Source organism: Atractosteus spatula, chromosome 6 (genome assembly GCF_055471065.1).
Source record: "Atractosteus spatula isolate fAtrSpa1 chromosome 6, fAtrSpa1.hap1, whole genome shotgun sequence".
Taxonomy (NCBI): Eukaryota; Metazoa; Chordata; class Actinopteri; order Semionotiformes; family Lepisosteidae; genus Atractosteus; species Atractosteus spatula.
Window position 1 is genome coordinate 56,615,683 of NC_142711.1, and position 24,842 is coordinate 56,640,524.

The 24,842-nt window shown below is 33.1% G+C and overlaps 1 protein-coding gene across 1 annotated transcript in view; it reads right to left on the bottom strand.

Annotated features, from left to right (window-relative positions):
• LOC148833083 (cadherin-18) overlaps nucleotides 1-24,842 on the bottom strand; it is a 163,492-nt gene that overhangs the window by 110,170 nt on the left and 28,480 nt on the right. Inside the window, exons 2-3 of the mRNA XM_088918762.1 lie at nucleotides 23,669-24,141; nucleotides 6,328-6,622 (exon numbers count right to left, since the gene is read on the bottom strand). Of these exons, the coding sequence (XP_088774888.1) occupies nucleotides 6,328-6,622; nucleotides 23,669-23,896 (523 nt within the window). The 5' untranslated portion in view covers nucleotides 23,897-24,141. The remainder of the gene's footprint in view (nucleotides 1-6,327; nucleotides 6,623-23,668; nucleotides 24,142-24,842) is intronic.

The window sequence follows — 24,842 nt, forward strand, 5'->3', positions numbered from 1 at the left end:
AGAACCTAGTGACTACACAAACCTCTTGAAAGTTTCAAACATTTTGCTAGGAAGGGATAAGGGAACATAACTAACTTTTTTTTTTACATTGCTGGTGCTTTGTTTTGAGAAAGCCTTTGCTGTCTTGTTTGAAGGGTGCCTTATGTAGGTGTTATTAGGTATCATTACCTACCTTAAAGAGATAAATTTAAAGACAAACCAATGCCTTCTAATCAAACTGTAACAATCCAGCCCAACAATAGAGGCATACATATATTACAAAGTCAAATCACAGAGAAAAAGAAACTGCAGTGCATTTACAGCCTCCCTCAAGTCAAAAAAGACATATGAATTATGAACTCTATCTTCAGAAAGACACCATTTTGTAGATGGCCTTGAAGTTGAATGTAACTACATTTTATTTAGTTTTCCTTAGAAATTAAACAATTTTCAAAACTTTTTAGCAATTTTGTAGACATTGAATTGCTCATTAAACACTCCCGTAAGTTTAAACTTTAACATTTAAATACTACGAATCAGCACTTATGATTATGAGAATCAAGATTAATTGGAAATAGTTTAGTTGTTATTTCCCTTACTCCTTCCTAACAATAAAGTTTGAAACTTGCAAGAGATTTGTATAGTCACTATTTTCATATTATCTTTGTCGAAGATATCCCTGTTTAAAAACCTATGTGTTTTCTCATTTCAGTGTCATTGACAATATTTGTACACATACTGTAATTTGCTGAATTACAGTTGTAAGTAAACCGGAGTAAAATATATTTGTTTTACTTGCATTACTGTTGGCAGCTGAAATGTATTTCAGCAGTAAAATTCTGGAAATGGTATGAATTTATCAAGTGTCTGACTCAGAGATAAGAAATATTTTTTTCTAGATTATTAACAACTTTGAAAGATAAGAACCCTCAATACTTTATATTGTCCTTCATTTTCTTCTTCCTACTAGATAGTTTAAGATGTCCAAAAGATTGTATAAACAAAGTGAAGAATAATGCCAGTACAATCAATTACTCATATGAGACCTTAATTCCAAAATTAGAATAAAGAATTAATAAATTTTAAAATAGAAAATCAAATAAATTCAATAATAACAATAAAACATGGATTTCTCTCCATCTAACAACTTTATATTTGCTATATGATCTAAAGATTGCAGATTTCCTCCTCCTCTTGCCTCTAATAATGGATCGTCAGCTATGAAAATATAATAAAATCCTCTATAATAAAAACCAATTTCATTTGCGAATTCTATTCTCTGATGGCCCTTTTTCTTTCTTCATTTTTTCTTCCTTTCATAGCTTTTGATGCATTCTCTTTAAAGTATGTGGAGCTTAATAAATGAAACCCAATATAATTCTACAAAATAAAATTCATGATTGCTATAATAAATTCTGTGTAAAGGAATGATAATTACATTGTGCAAAGATAAACTAGCTGTGAGACAGTGTGATCAAAACATGATGTGCTCCAAAATTTTGCAGAAAATGTAATGTGTGATTAAGCCAACAGAAAGAAAAGGACAAGCTTTTTCACAGCCCACATACAGAGAGAAATTGTGTTTCACATAAAAAAGTGTGCAGTTGTCTCAAATATTGTTTCATGTTGACAGATTGTGAGGAAACAAAATGCATGTTTTGCAAAATAATTTATTTGATTTAAATATAAGGGCATACAAACTGACAAAGTAATTCAATAAAAACAGTGAAGGGGCATTTGCATATTGTAGCCTGATATCTTCAGCTATCACAAGCTAATTAAATTACTTTAATAATAATATTGTTGTTATTATTAGTAGTAGCAATAGTAATACTACTTCTATTGATATTTAGTTAATAGGATACCCCAGAAAATATCCCAGAAAGCAAGAGAAAAAAATAAACAAAAACATACAGGAGAGAATGCTGGGCAAACAGGCCCTGGTGAGAAAGTGAGTTTTGAGTTTAGATTCAAAGAAGACAAAGCATTTGTCAACCTCATTCACCAAACGACCTACATTTAGTCCTACAATGAGCAAAAGACCAGCCACAACTGAACAGAGCCTATGGGAGAGAGTGTAAACATGGAGGAGTTCAGAGATGTATGATGGAGCCAGAGAAGTAATATGATCTTCTATTATATTGTCACAGTCTGGTCCTTCAAAAGTTTAGAAGTTCAGAAGGGATGCAGCAATAATAATGGCACAGCAACAACTACAAAGAAGTACAAAGTTATTTATTGTGAGGAACTGTGTTCCAAAACTCCACACCCAAAAAAAACATTTACAAAAACAAACTACAGTAACCAAAGGGAAAAAACATAAAACTATAGTACAATAATATATACATTAATTGCTTTAAAAAATAGATTGCTGTAGGTACCTCCTACTCTACACTACTACAAGCTTCCTCCTGTCTCCTGTCTCTCTTCTCCCATCCTGATGAGCTCCTTTTCTAGGTAAAACTCCTCCTACCATTAATTCTTTTATGTACATAAATATTTTTAAGAATAGACTATCCCCTCATAATTGTATCTTCTTACATATCGATCCACGCATGCGCAACCTTGGAACAGGCACTACTAAGCCAGGCCCTGTTGTCATGGTTTGGGTCCTACAGGTTGTGGGAGAACCAATTCTGAAGGTAAGAAAAGAAAACGAGACGTTTATTAGAAACCCGTGAGTTAAACACCAGTTTATCCATATACTGTACATTTAGTTAATTTCACTTATAAAACAAAGGAAACAGGTGTTTGATTTGAGTTAATATTTAATTTTGATCAAAAATGAACGACCTTACTTTTCTCTGTGTGTGCACCCACAAAGCAAGAAAAGCTATCTCCGGGATTCCAGACTAGTTAAAGTTTGTTTGCCTTTGAAACCACATTTATCATATTTGTTTAAATAGTGAATTTGCTTGCGTATGTTCCAGTCACAATCCCAGACCCAGTCCGTGAAGCAATTAAATAAGCATTTCCATTTAAGTCATCTAAGGTTTTGTTTGTACAACAAACTAGATTGTGCAATATAAATCAGATATTGTCATGAAGATGAAGGATGTGTACGGGCTGTATAAATGGAGCTTTTCTGCGTTTTCAAGTTTTTATATTTGTACACCAAATCTTAACATAACCTGCCCTAAACACACTCGTTTTAATCAGAGTATAGTGTTTTGTAATACTTCAGCATGTCCTTTGCACTGTAGATCTTTAACATTTTTCACAGGACCAGTAGGCAACATCACTGTAATAGTATAATATAACATTATTAGATCTTTTACAAATAAAAAAAAATGAGCTCTGTTAAAATCTTCTCATCTATCCTTCCCAGAAATCTAAATGATTAACATGCTTCAATCTCACAGATGTGTGATTTGTCGCCAATGTCAAGCTGATCTGCACGAAATAAATGCCAAACCTGAAAAGATTAAAAACTTTAGTTTGGTCATTTTAAAGACTTAGGGAGTGACCATAATCAATAGTCTTCTTTTGTACTCATTTTGTACATCCGTGCCCTCTAGTTTGTACACAAATCACTTAAGATATTTTTTAGGACTTTTTAATTTTAATTTTTGTACTCAAACATTTTGGAATCTTCAATTGATTCTTTTTGCTTCAAGAAAGTGCGGACATGTGCTTCTAACCCAGCCATCTTCCACCTTTTGACATACTTCCAATTCTACAGTGCTTGAGGGTTGAACTGCTTTGAGAAGTTGCACACCTTTTACTGATATCACTGCAGGCATTCTTTCTCTGCCAAAACATCCCTGGTAGATTAATCACAGCAAAACCACTGGCAGTGTTCAGCCAATAGTATGCTGCCACTTGGGGAATCACGGTCGTGTTTGTGTCCACACTAGTGACATATTCTAGGTTTTGGGTTTTTTGTACCACATGATAATAAACAATGTTTCTTGTGAGAAAGCACTATGCACCCTAGTGTTTATGGTGTTCAGTCAAACATCATCGCACATTTGCTGCAGGAAGGGTAAGCGGTGTAAACTCAGGAGAGGGTTCAAGTTTCAACAATTGGTAGATCCAATTTTTCCCATGATCGGTGACTGTGCAGTGAAAGAATCCATTCCCTTTCCAAGTCCTAACCAATGCTTTATAACAGGTGAGTAAAAACTCCAATGTTTCTCATCTGTCTTCATAGCTGACTTTTCTAGTTCTATAATTAATTGGATGGATATTTATTTTTTTAGACAATGCAATATCCGATACTTTTGAAACATATATGGATACACTGTAAATTAGATGTGTGTAAGCAGAAAAGGGGAAATTATTCACAATCCTTTTCAGCATGATATAATATTGTCATACAAAAAATTAATTGCAAGTAAAGATAAATTTAATTAAATTGATGTATCAAATATCATAATCTGATAAATTAATGAAAGATGACAGAAAACGTTGTTGTACTTTGAGACCCAATTAAAACAAAGACAATGTGCTGTGCTTTAATTTTCCTTGACCTCTTAAAAATTGTTGGACCAGAACACACTTTACTCAATTGAAGATGATATGTAGTTACTCCACTCTCCTACATATACTGTAAATACTCAATTCTCAGTTTGGGGGGAAACCATTAATGGAGTACCATAGGTATCTACTGTACAGTATATTATAACCACTGCTCTTTCTAATTCATGTAAATGGTTTACATTCATTTACATCATCAATAAATTAGTAAAGTTACAGGTGATAAAAATAGGAGAAATAGAAAACACTTTAGAACCCACAATTTGCAATCTGGATTACAAATGAAATCCAAAATACCTTAGACAAAATTAATGACTGGGCAAACCCCGGACAGATGACATTTAATGTAGAAAAATGTTCACTTTATAATTAAGATGGTATTCACTGAACTTCAAGAAGCTATTAAAAGACCATTGGTGCAGGATAGGATTGGATATATAGTTAAAATTGTAGAATTTAAATTTAAAAAATGTTATGTTAAATGTAAGCAATGTACTAGAAAGATCTCATTTAGAATACTGTGTACGGTTCAGGTCAGTAAATTATCTACACTATATGTAATTACCACCTTGAAATCAGTCCAAGGAAGTACAACTAGAAACATTTTACATTACTGGGAATAAAGAACATCCTACTGTGACTGACTAAAAGAACGGATTTGTTTTAGCACCAAACAGAGAGGATTACAAGGGGGGTCTGACTTAAAATCCTAAATGACATTGATAAAGTCAACACAATAGACCTCTTCAGAATCAACAGTGTACCATGAACCAGGTTGCACACATGAAAACTATAGAAAAGCATTTAGAAATAAGAATAGGATACATTTTTATGCAAAGGAATATGGGAGTCTGGAACAAGCTACAAAGCCATGTTGCTGAAGCTAACACCCATGCTTCATTTAGGAAATAAATAATTATATTTCCAAACCACTAATCTACTATCAACTAAGCAAACTAAATTTGTTTTGTTTTAATGTAGGGAGTAGAAGGAGAAGAGACACCTGTTGAGCTGGCCTTTATTAGACTGGCTGAATGGAGTCTAGAGACTTGCTGAAAGAGGATTTTTTTTACCAAGGGTAAGAGCTGCTTTGGAATAATACTGCCTTCTCAGAGTGAAAGGAATATCGAATTCCCCGTGGATATAAGCAGAGCTTCTCTTGTTCAGGAGAACTTGTTCTTTAGTCTGGATTAATGGCTTTTTTGAACGAAGAAAAGGATTACAAAGGGTTTGCAGTATCCACTGGCCTGGAAAACTACAGATCTGGGACTACTTGAGATACTTGGGTATTTTTTGACTGCTTTGCAGTGCTATTATTATTCTTTTATGTGAAATATAATATTGAAGTTTAACTTATTTGGCAGTGTGGCTGAGTTATGCTTATATTATGATCTCAATGGTAAATTATAGTAATTTGAACCTTTAGCAAATTAGTATACTCATAAAATTAAAAAAAAATCCTTGTGTTTCTTTGCCTTAAAGACACTATAAAATGTTTGCAGGCAGAAGAAGAAAAGCAAAATACAGAAACTAGTCATCAATGCAAAAAACAGGATCTCTTTTGAAATGTACACCTACATGTAAAACATATAAACCAGTATGTTAACATGGTGTGTGCCTAGATTGCACAAGCAGCATAATATAGGTCATCCTTCTCAAGATAAAATCCAGTTATCTACAGAGCTCAGGATCAACAAATTCCATTTGCTAGGCAATCTATGGATGATCCATGACCTTGCTGATCCAACAGGGAATCTTCATGTCTCTTTCAGATCTGATGACCTAAGCAAATCTAGCCATTCCTGCTGTATAAGCAGGCATAATACAGAATGAACAGCAATTAATTCACATGATTTAAAAATACCTTACCAACTTCGGACATTTCTGGTACAGATGCAATAAATGGACCATCGGGAAATTTTGGTGCGTTGTCATTGATGTCTTGAACTTTAATAATAAACTCAGATTCAGGCTCCAGAGGCTTGTTTGTCCGTCGATCAATGGCTTGCGCATGCAATACATAGTGTGTCTTCTTTTCCCGATCCAGACTTTTCGTTGCATGGATGTCCCCTGTGATCTCATTAATAATAAATATAGTGCCAGCCCCTTCACCAGTGAGAATGTAGCTGACTGATCCATCTCCTTTATCTGAGTTGGAGTGCAGCTATGAAAAGTAAAAAAAGGAAAGCAATATTACAATTTTAAATAAGTAAACAAGCATAATCAGCAAAGTTGTCTTGTCTGTTATGTTTAGTCTCAGTTTATGAAAGGAAAAATACTATTGTTCAGCATTCATTTTTTCGTGTTTTTAGCTACAGTGAAAACATAACACTACATATATAATATAGTTTACCTGATTTTTAATTGTGTTGCTATTATTCAAATAACCAGTTTTATTGCAAATTTATTGGGTTTTACTGATACACTCAATATAACTAATAGCCTTGATTTAATTAACATCTTACTTTTGGTTACACGAAACTGCATATTAAAAAAGCCAAATGAGCTAAGCAAGGAATCATACAAGAGGTAATTTATTACCCAATATTGTGTGGCATTAGTGATAGTGTAAATAGCTACATGCTGTTTTAAACCAAGGCATACAATGTTATTGTATTTTGAAGAAAGTTCTTTTTAAGTTCATTTTATATGTCAACAACTCTGTTTATTTAATTAATTTATTGTAGCACAAGTAGATGTCATGCCTACTTGAAATGCTTGTTAGCTTCTGAAATGGAAATGATACCTGTAAAATAAATATTGGTAACTTTTAAAAATCACTAAGTTGCAGAATACATTGTTATATCAGACAGGGATAAGGATTATGTTTGTAATTGACACACAGCAGACATAAATAATCTTTAAAGTGAACCATTTGTCTTAATAGCATTTTAGAAAACAATAAGCAGCTGACATACTGGTGTTAAACTCTTGAATTGTTCATGTGATAGTATAGTGTTGAACCAAAGTGTATAAAACAAAAAGGAACAGAACCAATGAAATAAAACTAAATCTCTAAAACTCAGTTTAGGGTGTAGAACCAGCTGTTAGTATCATTGGTTGTTTTAACAATAGATGATTTGTATTGCAAAAAGTTACTGACAGCAATGTACACAATGTTTTGCTGAAACAAATTAATTTACAAAGGATTAATCTTGTGCATAAATCTTGTAATGAATCTTTTGCATATCTTGTTCTCTGTAGTGTCTAGAGGTCAAAGAGTTTTATCATCCTGCTTTTCTTTAATGTTATATTCTGAATTCTATATACAGTATAAGACATACAGATGCAGCCATTCAAAACGAGCAAGGTACGCTGCGGTACTCTGCGGTTGGCATGTCACATCATAACACGTCATATCACGTCATACCGCATTATACTGCATGTAAATTAGATTATGTTAATAGTATGCAGAATCTCCTCGTAAAACCGCCAGGTGGAGCTAATAAAGCTTAACCTCTCATGTACAGCATTTGAGCTGTCACCAGAAAACACCCAATTTCGAATCCTGATCACTGCTGAGGAACAATCTTTATTCAATTAAGAATTTAAGTTGTATACTCTTTAGACTTTTAATTTTAAACTGTGTATTACAGCATGTTAATCATTAAACATGAAAAAGTTGGCATATTTTATAAAAGCAAGATTGCTCAGTTGGACAAAAGTACACAACCTACCATCTTTATCATAAATATTTTAATTATGCAGAAATATTTTATGCATCAAAGTCTTTACCAAAGATATTACTAATAGTATTCATTATCAATGAACGTGGACAAGCTGTAAACTTAAAGTATTACCCTGGTCCACTTTCTTTGTAACCGTCTTTGTAAATGAAAAGACTTTATTTTTTCATTGACAAAAGGTAACATCACAGCATTTCGTTGATCTGATCATGTATTTGTTTCCAATCATACAAAGTAAGTTTTGATAATCTCCGATTCACCATGCCTTTCACATGCTCATAAATGATATTAATTTAGGAACATAAACATATTATGTAAACTGTATATGGCTGGTATTGGTATTTTAAAGAAAAAATACACACCAGTATTCCACTTTGTCCCTAAACATTTTAAGCATCAGAGTCTTACATGTAGTTATTTTGGACACGTTTCTAAAAGTATGCTTTTGTTTATGCTGATAACGAGCGAATTCACAGAAAAGGTTAAAACACTATCACTTTTCACAAACTATATAAACTTAATGGTCAGAAGGAGCACGTTAAAACGTTTCCAAAATAACCACATGAAAGACTTTGATGCTTTAATGTTTAGGGAGAAAGTGGAATACTGGTGTGTATTTTTTCTTTAAAATACCAATACCAGCCATATACAGTTTACATGATATGTTTATGTTCCTAAATTAATATAGTTTATGACGATCAGATGCATTATGCTCCTCTTTTTTATGCTCAGCTACTAAAATTTCCCTTTAGTTGTAAAAATCCATATAAATATTCAATACTAAGTGGATTAAAACGTGCACAGTAAAGAAATTAAATGATTAAATCTTTTCACTAATGACCAATGCACAATGAGTGCCTCTGTTGGTCATTTTGGCCAGCCAGTCATGTACTGCAGTGGCTTGTGGGTAGTTGCGTGCAGTTGAATGGCTGCATCTGTATAATGTATATGAAACAAGTAATAGGTTTATTCCATGCTGAAAGAGAAGAAAGAAAACACAATGTTTCGGCTGTGGAGCCTTCTTTCTTCTATTTTCAGCATGGAATAAACCTATTACTTGTTCGTTTGCAGCCTACGCATGCTGACGCAGCTACCCACCTGAGCTACTTCAGCCTACATCTGCTGTGACCCTCTATGCCTTCCTCCAAATCTTTTTCTAGATCTCTTCGTCATTCCTTCTCTTCCTTCCTGGGTCACTTGCCCCCCTCTCTTACTAAACCAGCATTCTGTCTCTTCACAGTGATCTGTTCCAAGAGCAGGCTTTCTAACCACCTTCTCTTCCTTTACAGATGTCGTCGACATAAAGGAAAGGATTTCACCACACCTGAAGAAGACTCCACAGCCGAAATGTTGTGTTTTCTTTCTTCCCTTTTCAGCATGGAATAAACCTATTACTTGTTCCTTTGCAGCCTACACATGCTGACACAGCTACCCACCTGAACTAATGTATATGACTTATGAACTGAATGCACCATGTTTTAATCTGAATATTATATTATACCATTTAAAAATTATATTTAAGTGGTAGAAAATGTGGAATTAGCTGTTTAACGTTAATCAGTACATTAGGAGAGTGTCTTGTAAATAATATAAACTATATTATTATATTCAAAGTTGAAGGGAATAATTTATAAGTCATTGTTTACATCAATTTATACAATGTTTATATTTTTGTAAGGAATATGTCACAACCTAAAATTTCCACAAATGTCTAATTAACATAAAGATGTAATAGCTTATACAAGTAACCTGTAACTGTAATAGATTATCATTTAAAAAAATAATTTCCTCAACACTGGTGAGAAATACATGTGGTGTCGGTGAAAATTTAGAGCATTTGGATTTGCAGAGGAGTTTTTGTACCTTGTGTTTCTGTAATTGTCTAAGATATACTGTATTTATGTCCTTAACCAGTGTCTGATAATTTATTTCTCTGCCACCAAATTGTTCGTAAAAGATAAAAAAAGTAACTTTTTTTATATCTTCAGACAATGGTGGTTTGTGGTTCTCGAACCTCTGTTAATTACTTGTTTTCAAGCTGTGTCAGGACCCACTTTCACAAATCACTTTCTAACTCAAGTTTTACATTATTTATATATTTATATATTAATTAGTGTTTTTTATGTATTTTAGAATATCAACTTCATTGAGGATTTTAAAGCTTCTTACAGAGGTCAATTACTTTATTTTTTTCAATCTCTACTAAGATATCAGTTTCTTTTAATTAATTAGATGACAACTAAAAATGCTCACCCTTTGGACCTAGTATAAAACAGTGTCGTTAGAAGCTTTTTTGTAGAAATTGTATTCTATTTATATATTGAACCAAAAAGTATAGCTTTATAATATTCTCTACATCTTTATACAGTAATAAAATAGTACATGTCTTTAATAATGTCATGGTACGTAAATGAAAGTATGAGGACAACATTGCTGTCATGGACACCGAACAGTATTATGAGGAGCAACAGATTTTCATTATTATGGGTTGTAGAATGATCTTTGTTTTTAAATTTTAATCATCAGCAGATCAGTGATGCTATCTGCAGGTAAATATGACCGCTACCCTCTTATAACTTGGGAATTATAAGAAATTCTGTTTAAAAAAGTTAAAGTCCAACAGCTAAAACTAATTTTTACCAAGGCACCTTGTAACTAATGGATACAGAGGAGCATGGAACCAATTAATAAATTATAGTAACTTGTTATTTTTAAATACAGATAATATTAAGAACATCTAGAGAATTTTAATTAGAAAAAAACTAATAGCATTTTCTTAAACTTAAATTAGGGCTGTCTTTCTTACAAATGTAATATTCATATTTTATGATCTGATTTATTTTGTTTCCCAGCAGACTGCTGTATTTCTTGCTCAGAAAAAATGTGTTCCATAGTATTGGCTTTGTACTTGGAATATTTAGTATTGTTTTTAGGAATCACAGTGAAAGTGAAAGAGAAGAAAGATCCTGAGTTCCTTTAAGATAAAGAAAAGGAATGACAGTTGTTGTGCTGTTGCAATGAAGCTTTGAGGCTAATTTAAATTGCCTTGGTACTCAACTGGAACAAAGCTATGCAGCTAAGATGTAAAGCAGAAACAGTAATTTAACACCCTGTGGGAGGGTCACATTTTAATGTAAACAGGTTAATCCAGCTAAATCCAGATTAGTTGTGCTACACTGACTTGCATCATTGCAAATTAAATCTGTTGTACTTTATTACAGCAAGTACATAGGCCTATATCCCAATGTGCAATACTGGTGATTTAGCAAGGTAACCAGAAGGTATAATTCCTAAAATGAAAAATGTCTGAGTACTAAAAAAAGAATATTATTGAAGTGGTAAAATCCCACAAAAAAAGATAAACAAAATAAATTGTTAAATATTTAAAATACACAAATAATTGTTAGCAGTTATGAACTGAAGAATAGTGACATTTTACTCAGTCTTACTGTGAATAAAGTTAACTGTAAATAATTACAAATGACAAAATGTGTAAAAATGCAAACTCTGAAGAAAAGTTCTAGACTAAACTCCACTTTGGGCTGTTGGCACATAATAGGTGTTTTGCATCACTCAGCTGGGTGCTGTAATGCAGTAGGAAATAAGACAGGACCCTTGTTATATGTAAATCACATAGGTATCCTTTGGGAAGAGAAGGAACTCTATAAAAAATTAAGGTACTGTATAATTTAATTCAGATGAATCATTTGATGGCTAGGCTTTCTGTACTTCATCTGTAGCATTCACATTCTTATTACAAATATTGGTAATTAACAGCTGTAAGAGGTTTTTCTGAAGCCTCTAACAGAATAAAATACATAAACATAAAAAAGACAATCCCCTGTTTTGACCCTGAGTCCAAACAGATTATGCATACTGTATGATCTGTAGGCAGCCTCACTCCCCCAGTGAAGTCAAATACATGCATTGCAAAATGGATACGAATAAATACATCACAAGTCCTGTAATAAGTGAAGATCCTCGTCAAATGATTGTTAGAATATGAATTTCTTTATTTCTCTAAAATGCAGATTTTTCCTTATTATTCTAAGGAATTAATGATTATGTAAATTAGGAGAATTGGACTACCATGCATGGTGGTATCGTGTGAATTTATCCACTAAGCACCAAGAGGTAATCAGGCACGCATTCATATATCCATTTACAATATACATTGTTTGAGGAAAAGACTCGTATTATTAAATCTTCAAGACCACATGAAGATATCTGACTTTCCTCAAATGGACTTCAAAATACAAGTTTGTCAAGATTAAAACAAATAGTACTTACAAAACAGAGTAGGAAACAAAATAAATCTGGCAGAACAGAGTCCCCCACAGAACATTCATGCTGCAGAATATAAACATTCTAAAATTCAACCTATTCCAATACTCAATTCCTATTCTCTATCCCCTGAAGGAGATGAAAGTGGAATCTAAAAAAAAACTCAAGCGTATGTCGAATGTTCAGTTTCATTATGAAGATTCACATCTACGTATTTTAAAATACAAATACAATTGTTTGCTGCGATAGCATGTACTTAGCAAATAGATTCTTGGGAATCTATAATAATCAATCAGTGTCATAATCAATGGTAGGCCTGTTTTACCATTATTAGGTTAATTAAAAAGTGAAATATTCACATTTTAAATACTCTCAAGCTCTTCCCAAAACTTTTCAACATATTTTCTGGTTCTTAATTCAAGAGAATAATAGAAGCTCTAAGGATAAATCCCCAAAGCTTCATGGTAATACGGATTGTAGTGTAAAAAAACAAGGTGTTATTCCTGGAACAAAGCTTTTCAACTGATTACTCTGGACCAGTGTTTCCATCAATATAAATAATGTACGCTGCACACTGCCCCTTACTCACATGTACACTTCACAAGCCCAAGCACATTATTAAATTGTTAATTTATAAATTCATAAATTTTTCATTATATGTTTACTCAGAAATTTAATGTCACAACTAAAAAAATATTCTTAATATACAACTTGAAACTTTGGTGGATTAAGAAAAATAATATATATATATAAACAATATTAATGTCTAAACGTATACCACTGTATCATAGGTATTCCTTTGCTTGGAAGTATAAGGTGTAACAAAAGGGAACCAAGTAAAGGTTAATATAGTAAATCTTACTTCCATTATGTGTCATAATAACTAATTTAACAAGTTAGAATTATTTGAATAATCAGTAGTGGTAAGGTAATGGGTACCATCAGAACATGTGATACAGTATGGTTAGACATCTAACAATGTTTAATTTACATTTTTAGTTGTACTTTAAATTATTAGTTATAAAACACATTTTGCTAATTCTTCAATTCCATAATAAGATGACATTAAGAATATTGTGCAGAAAGTATTCAAATGCATTTAAACGAAGAGCAGGAGAAAAGCTTGTGGGAGTCCTGAGGAGATCCTTAGATTAACCAGCAACAACATGAGCAAAGTTAACAAAGTGACCTATTCTCATTTGAAAAAAACATGATTTCTTACATTCTTAATATGAAAAAATAATAAGTGCTAGGAGTATAACTTTTAAATTACATGTTTAAATGACTAATAATACAGACATTTAAATCAACTTAATATAATTTCAATATCATTTAAAATACCACATAGCACAGGCTGCTGACAACAGTGAACATGGAATCAGTCATAATTACAGTGAGCAAATATTTCAGAGTAAGGAAATCTATTTAGTTTGATTTTATCATTAAAACCTCACTCACTCAGATGTACCATGTCTGTTTAAAGTTTTGTGTATCTAAATTTAGTTTGTGTACTGCTGCTGCACAGAATTCCGTTTTAATATGTTTCAGAATCATCTAAGCACAGTTACAATTATTTTTCATTTTGTAATTTCAGTAGTGTTTGTCATGTTTCACCATCATTGTTTGTGTTGTATTTTTATTTCAATAGCATAAGGGAAAAAATGCTTGAGGAACACTACATGAGTTGCTCTGATGGTAATTGGGTAGCTATCTGCATACACTCCTAATCAACAAAAATGTGTTTTCAATTACACAACCACCATCCATTTAACACTCAAATATGAAAGTGATACTTTTATATTATTGAATAAGTGTGATTCCCCACTTGTCCACCTTACTTATTCCCTACTGTTGTCCATCTTAGACATTTTTAATTATACGGTGTGTATGGTGTGTTGTGCTATATTAATAAAAATATGTTTTTGGCCTGTTTTAAATAGTAGGACTGATGACAGGGTCCTGGCTCAATCCCACTCTTTACTTCTATAGCACACAGCCTTATTAAATTCCCCACTTCAATTGAACATTTTCCATTCTCTGCTTGATTTTGCTATTGTTGGATCCGCTTGCTTAGAATGGCTGCAGCACATTACCTATGTGGAGGAGGTGTGTCAAAAGCTACTGTATATGAAGGCCTTGGGCTACCTTGTGATGAAAAAGGTAAACTGCATACAAAAGCCACAGAACTCACACAGTCAGAGGTTATACTGGCTTCTGTAGATTTAAGCAGACTAAACAGCACATAACTCCCCTTGGATGGGTCAGTGGTCTATTATAGTGATTACTCTCCAGCAAACCTGGTCTCTACTTCTATAGCTAGATGGATTACAGCAATTGGATAAAGTAACTTGATCAAGCAATGAAATCTAGATTTACTACAACAAAAATGTTTGGAGTGGAGACTTGAACCCCAAATTGTCAGTCAGGAGTCCAAATGGAGTACCCACTATGCCATTATTTCTTACCGCCTTTCTTTGTAATAAATCTGCAAAATAAATTGTTAGTCTGTTTGTAGATATTTAATTCGGCATTAATAACAAACAATAAGACTTTTTATCAGTATTTCTTGATTTTTCTTGCAAAGATTTATTCTTGTACAGCTATTACAAAGTGAATTAATACAAGGTTATATAAGACAAATGACACCTTGAGTGATGAAAACTAGTGAGGTTTGCCTGTGGTTTATTATAAGTTTAATTTTAAGTTATACTCTGTAATGCTGTTGTACTTCTTTCGCATGATAAATGTACAGTTTGTGTGTGCCATGTAATCCTTACTGTAGAGGCAAGTTTCCAGTAGATGTAGTTACTAGGGATGACCGCAAATTAAATAAATTAAAAAGGCAACCTTTGCTTACCATCTATACTGCTACAATTAAAATTCCTCCTACAGCTGAAAGGGATCAAATCTCCAAAATTTCTTTTTAGCTATTCAAAACGTAGAATTATTTAGCTTTTCAATTATTATTAAAAATACTGTAACATTGACACCCGAAGAAGGCTCCACAGCCGAAACGTTTCAGCATGGAATAAACCTTTACTTGTTCCAAATACTGTAACAGGCTGCTATATTGACAAAAGAGTAACTGATGGTCTTGTTAAAATTATAATTACAGGATAATTGAAACAGTCGTAACACCAGCTAGGGTACATTGTATTTTTTTTAAATAATGTCTTCCTCCAGTCAGTTAAAACTGAGCAAGGTCACATGCCTTGGTATCTTCAATCTTTAGATAATTTAGTGACTCAAGCAGGCTTTCCTTGTATTTGCACCATCCATTTTCCCTTACTACTGACAGACTTGACCAGTCTTCCCAGGCCCCTCCTCCCCCCCCCCCCCGATGAGAAGGATCCCTCATAACATGATACCAGATGGGACGGTGCTGACTGGGTGGTGTGCAGTTTTGTGCTTGTACTGGGTTTAACACTTTGCATTTAGAAAAAAAAACATTTTTTTTTCTTGTCTAATCATAAAATCTTTTGCCATATGTTTGCAGTTTATCTCATATTAGATTTAAGATTAATCTTTTCAGTTAAGTTTTTTTTCTTGCTATGCATCCATACAGGCCAGTTTGTGTAGGGACCAGCATATTGTCCTTATCTCAAACATGGAGCTCTGCAGATCTTTTAGAGTCACTGATGGCTTCACACTGGTAGCCCTAACCAGTGTGCTCCACTGGGAAGGGTCTGATAAGGGTAAGGTTTGTTTAATGCTAAAATGTCCATTGTCTAACAAGAGAATGACAAATATGTTTTAGCCTTCCCTTGGCAGAGAGTCTAGTCTCTTAAGAGTTTCTCGAGGGTTTTAAACCATTATTTAACTCACCTTGACATTCACAGACCTAACATACAGTATTTGAATATACAGCTGATAGTTAACTTTTCAATTTTGGTGCATTGAAAACACAGAGAAATAGTTGGTCAAATGAGAACATATGAATTTATTTAGAATACAATAAAAGTTGTAGAAGATGCATCCATAATTTACACACTATTAATATTCAAAGTTTGCACATTGCTTGTATGCATTTCCTTAGCATCATGAATACTAATATAAAAACCACAGAAAACATAAAATATCTTAATCATCAGAGATATATTTGAATGTTCTACAAACAGATTTTTAGGTAGTGTCAGGAATGGTTTTATTATTTCTGTTTTTTGAAAATAGAAAATATTTCTAAAATAGAAAGTTAGACAGTTATGTGTTAATTAGTACTATTTGCGAGTACATCACAATATGTATTCAGAAAGCCAAAAAAAGCAGACAGCAATTCATAATGGTAGCACAGAAAAAATATTCTGAATTAACAGTTTTATGACATCTAGTCATAAGTGGAAAGCAGCACCACATCGTAAATATCATTACAATGTGAAACAGTTCTTCTAAGAATAAGTCACACAAGATTTTCAGACGAAGTTTTAAAGACAAAAAGATTACATCAGTAGGTTTTGAGGCATTATTACCCTAATATTAATCTTCCCAAATTCCCAATTTCAGTAGTTCTGTTAGATCCTAACAAACACGATAGAAGGATGAAAGTATGCAGAGCGTATACAGTATGGCGTAACTCAGCTAGCTGAGCAAATGGTAGTAACAGTAACCAAATAATTATAACCATAGACCCCACAATAATCAGACCCATGTCAGTCTTTCATTTTTTCTAGTCATAGTATGCCCCCAGATCTCCAAAGTTGTATCTCTAGCTTAACTTATTGTGGTGATAGAAAGTGCTAGCATCACTATACCCCTGAAAAATAACAACCATTGCTGTATTGGCAGGCTATGAGGAGGATGCCAACACTGTGCTATCAACTTTTTCCTTTAGTTGAATCCTTATTAATTAGGAACACAACTGGATCCATTGGTATGTTTCTTTCAGTCATTCCTGGTAGTATGGTATTGATCTCTGTGCTTTCCTAAAACGTGCATAAGTTTGTGATGAGAGTACAGTGCTTGCAGGGTCTAGGGCAATTTCTACATGATGTCTACTGCAAGGTGTCCTATAGGCTGTACGGCATAATTTAAAATTAATTTGTTAATGGTTAGAATTTATATGTGCTTTAAATAAATTTTCCAAAACCACATTCAAATCTGTAGTTTTTTTTACACACAACTTTTAACAATTTCAATGATTTAAGCAGGTGTTAATACATATTTGAGATCTGCCCCTTAGAGAAAACACCTGAGACTCTGTCCATAAGCTCAAAAGCACAACATAATCTATAGCAGAAAAAGAAAGATGTTCCTGGATTACTACAATATGACATTAATCACAGAAATTGTCCCTCTTTGTTGTTTATACCTTTAAGAATGTTAATACCTTTGTTAGACCATAAACTATAAATAAACTATCAACTATCCAAATGGAGAGCACCATTATGCCACAGAGGAGTGTTGGTACTATTTAATTGTATACCACAAAATCAATGAAAGCAGATTGGCATTGCATACTGGACATCTATAATATACAGTGGAATATAACTTCCATATAAAGATATAGTATGAATAATTAAAATTAAATGGGAGACATTATTGTGTTTTGTCTAATGTTTGTCCAAGTGAAAGATTAAATAGTATTAATGATGAACAGTAACTCTGATGGCTTCCCTCCAAATATCAAATGGTTTGTAGTGTAAGAAACCAGTTGAGACTATATATGTAGGATGTATTTGCATACATTGTATGAATCATAAAAATAATGTTTGACAGGACTGCACAAGGAGTATTTAATTTCAGAAATGTATTTATGATAAGCAGGTGCCAGATATCTATAGCAAAATCTCCTTTAATGAAACTCAGCTGTTCCAGATGAATAAAATTCCCCACATAAACTTCCAAACATAAAGCCAAAAATGTAGACTACAATTTTGTATCTAAGTTAATTACTGAGATTGGGTTATAATTTACATACCCAGAGGGATCTTTCCTTTTGAAGGCAACAAGGCTCTGTTTAGTTCCTGGTGAAATGCACTTTCCTAGACTGCTGCATTTACTGTGTCCAGCCAGATTGGTTCAATTATGTCCTAAGTTTTCTGATTTCAATTTTGAGAAAAAAATAGCATAAACTTCCTTATCCAAAGTACAATAGAATTACACAGATCCAAAAAATAGTGAAAAGGTGCAGATATCTCTTTGGGGTCATAAATCAATCCCATCAAAGGTGAGAATTTCAATAGCTGCATTCAGTTTTATTTTAAGTGCAAGTAATCTGTTGGGTTTTCTGCCTCAAAAGTAATGTTTTTCTTTAATTCTATGCTTATTATATTCTGCCCTCCTTTTAAAAAGATCACTTAGCTGTGCCCTTTCAGAGGTCTTTCATGATGGATACACAAAAATACATCCTTCAAAAGCATTTATACTTTTGGTGTATTTTAAAGTAATTCATATTTATTTTCTAAATCTTTAGTTTTAATTGTTTTTATTAATGTGAGAAGCTAACAATGAGGTATCGTTCCTGGTTAGTCATAACATAGCAGGGTCATTTACTGAACTCTTGCTAGTTTGAGGACAAATTTAAATTTATGAATAACGTACCAATGAAGAGAACAAATACATAAGGAAATGTAGTACTGTCCTCTAACATTTTCTACCCTGTAATTCCCATAACTTGAGGATGTGAAGAAAAACACAAACAAATGAAAAGAGGTAGAAACTACATCTTCAAGCAAAACAATGCAAATTCAAGGACAGGTTAGCAGAACCTGTCTGAGCAGCAGAATAATCAGTTATGTTCAGCCAAGGCCTCCATCTCTGTGATCACATCTTCTCCAAAATGTCTTCCTTTATTTGGTGGAACGATGAGTTGCATTCCAGTTATAGAGTCATGTTTGGTTTTGATTTCTGATAGTTCTCTGCCTCATTAGGTATTGAAAAATAGATTTCTCTGTTATAAGAAACCCAGAGGGTAACTAAATAAACCAAAAAAATATGTAGCACCCAAGCCTAGTAGTTCATTCTGAACTCTAACAGATGTAGTTTTCTTCCATGCAGTAGCAGCACTGAAGTCAGCAAAAATCAAAGCGTTTTACCATTGTCCTGGATGGAACCAACTTTCCTGACCCTCTGTAGAATCACCAGCCATCGTAGCAAAGCACCTTAAAGACTGTATTACATGACTGCTTAGGGTTATTGCTGTATGTTTTATGTGCATGTTCAATTAGTACTGAGTCACCAGAAAGTGAAGGAATCAGGTTAGGAAACATTTTTTCCAATAAAGATGACCAGTTTATCTCCAACTAGGCCACAGATCCTGATATGGTTACATCTGGTTCTGTCTTCAAGTTTTGTTAAATTAAGTTGTAGTTTGTTGATTTCATAAATGCATCATGTCACAATCCAATTTTCTTGCATCCCCTTGTAAATTATCCACATTGGCAGTCTACCTGAAAACTAATGACATCTGCAAATCTATGTCAGCTCTAAAGTACTACACCATGCCTCAGTTCTCTCAAATACAATATTAAACTTTTCTATAGCACTGTCTAAATGCTGAGATCATCGATCCACTTTGTTGAGCCAGTGCTTGGGAAATGGTATTCGGAAGCAATGTAAGGCTCAGAAGAAGCTTCAGAAGATTATTTAAAATATTTCCCTGACAGGGTTTCCTTTCATGAACCAAGTCTTCTTCACACATTGGTATGAAACCATGGGGGCTTAGCAAAGTTGTTAGGAAATGAAAAAAAGCCAAGAAGGTAAGCAAAAAGAAGATTTTAGACAAGGAGCTCCAGCTATCCATGATCTTCGCAGTACACTGCAATGTTACAGTATTGCAAAAAATAGACTAATATATGTCCTAATTGACGCAACGTAATATGTTCCAAACATAAAAATAAACTTATATAGGGAGTGGGATAGGCGGAAAGTAGTGCAAATTATTACTGTACTACTAAGTGATAAAATAATTCTAATAGCCTTTTTGTGTTTTTTATTTGTATTTGTACTAATGATCAGGAAATTCTTGCACAAATTGTTGGTTTCTATGTTTCTTAATGTTATGTAATAACTGATTAGGCACATAAATAATTATTTGCTACTTTGGATCTTATATAAAATCTGCATGTTATACTTGTGTTTCTGATTAATTCAGTTTGTACTGCTGCATCTTATTCCTCATTAAATTTGCATGCTTTGTACATTTTCACAGTACAAGGAAAACAGACAATTTGTTCAGATTTGCATGTTTTGCAAAGGTCTCTTGCCCTACATATTCTGAATCCCCACTTGGACATCCATTTCTATGTCTCTGGCTTCATCACAATTTATACTTTTGCCTTAAATATTATATTTACTGTAAACGTATTAATGACTCCAAGAGACATTTTTTCCAGCAGCTTACATAGTTTAATTTGTCACTTCACTGCTTTTACTGCAAGAAACAACTGTGATTTTTTCTTGTTCTCTAAAACATCATCATTTGCTATACTTTGCCTGGCTAACATGATGATTTTCTTGAAGGCTTTGAAATAAGTAAAGTGCTAAATATAGCACATTTTTTGCAACAGTAAATTGAGTAAAATTTAAAAGCATTTTAACATAAGATTATTTATAAGCCTAACCTCTTTTAAATTCAGTAAATATCATTATTAATGACATAATTATATTTTCAATATTTGATTTGAGTTCAGTAAGGAAATTTATAAAACCCTTTCTTCCCCACCCCCTCTCCTTCAGTGGTATGTGATTTTCAGTGTTTTGCAGTTTCTTGTCAAAAGTGTAATACACTTCTCACTAGCGTTTCCCCTTGCTCATTTAGTTTTGTTTTATAAAACAAATGATGCAAAATTAAAATGAAATTTCAAAGAAAATATTTATATAAGCAAGGAAAGAATCAAATCTGTGAAATTCTGATGATTTAAACTACTCACCTAATAATTTTTTCATTTCAGTACTACCAAGGATTATCCATACATCCATTATCAGTAAGCTACTTATCCTTATAAGAGACATGCAAATCTAGTGACTATCCCATAAGCATAGAGCACAAGGTGGGACAACACCCGGAACTATACATCACTCCATCACAGGACACACACAATTTAGAGACACAATTAGGCTAGCCATTATATCTTTGGAAGGTAGAAACAAGAAAAAGCAATGTAAATACAGAGGAAGTATATAAACTGTGTACAGAAGGAGCTCAGTCTAGAATGTAACCCATATGTATGTCCCATAAAATAACATGAGGTTTTATTCTAAAACTCTTCAAAATACAATAATTACTGTAGAAGTAACTGGCTGTATAAACCTCAAAAGAAAATGACTTGCAGATTTTGTTGTATACTCCTCTGGTCTAAAATAATTAAAATAACATATGAAGAATAGAAAGAATGGGCCTGAGAATATTATTCCTTTTTATTTGCTCTAAACTACCTTTGTTTCTCTGCTTAAGAGGTCTACTTTCATATGTTGTCATTAGGTACATCATTAGCTTAGGTTAAACCTCTAAAAGCTTTCTGTTAAGTCTAGTGCATTCTGTTTTCATGTGAGGAAGCACACTCTCAAGTATGATTTTATAGTAAAATATAATGGAGAAACCTCCATACTGATATGGTAATATGGTGATATGGTACATTATCAGTTTCAAAAAGTATATTTTCTGTTGTAAATCTTTGACTTCTTCTCTATCTTATTTTCATAATTGTCAATGTCACTAGCCTCTACACCACATCTCTGTAGGTTTTAGAAGCTAAACATAACATATCTGAATTCTATAGATATAATTGCATTTCAGACCTCTGATATATATCTTATATCTGATATATAAGCACTACTGGTTTTGGTAGACCACTAGGTTGGTTGAAGACCACTTTGTATTCCAGATGATGAAATCCAGATTTATTCCCCATTAATGTAATTATCTTCTGTAACTGGTTTCACCTTTTGAATAACACATTCATTACACTACTGTCCAGGTCATGACATTGCATACTAATTTACAGATTATGCTTACTTTGGCATTGTGGCATAATCAAAATCTTGTTATAAGTTTTACCTTTTAGATTGGGTTATAATATTTTAACTCAGCACTTCTCTAGGCTACTTTCTATGGTCTAGTCATGCTATTTGCAGTAGTGGGAGCACTTCTTGTTTTGCTGCTGTTTCAATTGTAGCTTTTCTTTTAAATGTTTTTAAAATTATTTACAGTGCTACACCTACAGGCTGTAGAAGTGTACATTCTACTTGATTTGAAATTAAAAATATTACTGAAGAGTTTTTTATATACAGAATCAAGAACTTCTGTAACACAGTAGCTGGTGAAACAAATGAGAAATTATTCATATTTCTCCATGCTGAATTAGTCCTCCTAAGAAAAGACGTACATGTTAAAATGAGATTGACTTGAAAATAATGATTCAGAAACCAAAATAATGAGAAATAATTAACAATAATAAGACTCTTGGATCAAATAACCATTTTCAGAGCAAATATAGGTTGTTTCACTTCAGAAACAAATTGTACTGACTTCAAATGCACATTGACTGGATAGGGAGACTTATTTTTCTGTTATGACCTATTAAGCTTTATTACAGAAAATCCTCCTTACCTTTTTTATCTATTTGCCTGCACACATTCTTGTATCATACTGTGTGTCAGAAGATAATAATGGAATTATGTATAATTATATGTATCTTTACTTCATCATAAAAGCTAATTCCACAATTTATTTTGATAAGTCAATCACTGTAAGTTGTTAAAATGATTATAGGATATAGGATATACAGTATGTTCTATATATATAAAAATGCATTCTCTTTGTTCTGCTGCTCTCACATATTATGATCTGTCCACTGATCTACTGAAAATAACTATTCTGGTAAAATCACATGGCCATGTTAAAGAGCTATTGCATTGACACATTAAAATACTTGATTTTAATATATACCTCATTGGTATGGCATTTTGTTGAATATCTACACAAATGTAACATTTTGCTTCTATATGCATAATTATGAAAACATTATATAAATCTAAAATGCATTCTTAAACTAAAGTAAACTCTACACCTTTTATTCCTGCTATAATTACTAAATGTAAGATACCAGTTTTTCTGTTTCACCAATAGTAAGCTTTATCCATGTCACATACAGTACATCTGTACTCAGTATCCAATTAGTAAGTGTTGAAAACCGACATTGAAATAAATTAAACAAGACTGCCATTTCAGTGCTCCTGACATATTAATTTATATGAAGCAATAAGCAACATTTCAATGTATTAGAAACATGTGCAAATATTACCTTTCCAACATATTGAGGGTCCGGTCCTATGTGCTCTTCTAAAACAAAGAACTGGTTCCAGACCCAGCCACGTTTTGGCCGATGGTGCACCTCTGTCTCTCCTTCTATGTGTTTGGTTTGATTTTTTGTCACTTTTATTGAACTGTGATGAGATGTCCCGTAGCACCTCTGAACAAAGCAGAGGCAGACCAGAAAAGGACAGAGGCAGGATGTGGTCGCAATTCTCATGGTAGGGAATGTGCTTACAAAGTTCCCTGTACCTTGGTATAGCAAATCCCCTCACGGCTCAATGCAGGCAGTACTAATTCCAAATTAGGAGGCCAGTCCAAAGAGTTCTTTTAAAGTTCATGGTTTAACTGCCCATTAGGGGAAATTGCAAGCTGTATTTACATCATGGAAGGACAGTAATAAACTTGAAGTATGTTTTCTGGAAGCTTTACCAGAGGTTGCAGCAGCCGTACATTTTGCCTGCCCTGAAAAACAAAAAGAAAGAGTACAACTTAATTACAATGAACGGCTTGCATTAAACTTGCAAAGCTTGTTTCATACCATATTAACTAAATGTCATACAAAACAGCAATAAAAAGTTTTTTTGTGAAATAATAAACATTAAGAGCTATAAGAAATGGCTTTCATGTTTTTACCATGTAATTTCTTGGCAATGTAATTGATTATTTCGATATCTGTTCTTCAGTCTAAAGACAAACAATCCATACACATCCTAAAGGCACATTATAGTTGAGCTTATCCTGGTTTTGTAGTGTGATGCAGACAGAGAGTATGCATCTCCCTTCTGGAGGGGATCCCACTCAATTTCAGGGCAATTCCCAATTCACACTAGTAGATATTTGTGCAGCCTGGTGGACTGGAACAAATTGAGTAATAAGTACAATAACCATGACCATAGCGGGGATGTTAACCCCTGCCATAAGGCAACCACTCTAACCACTATACTACATCATCTCACTTCAATGTAAAAATATCTTACAGTTCTTCTATGCTTTTATTTATTATTCTATATTTCAGTGTTATAAATAATATACATATATGGTATGCACGTAAAATTGTTCACATCCTCTCAGCAATCCACATCAACGTGTTGAAGGAGAGGCATATTGTTTTGGAAATGGCATATAATTCTCTGCTTGAGGGATAAAATGTTTATGCAAAGTCA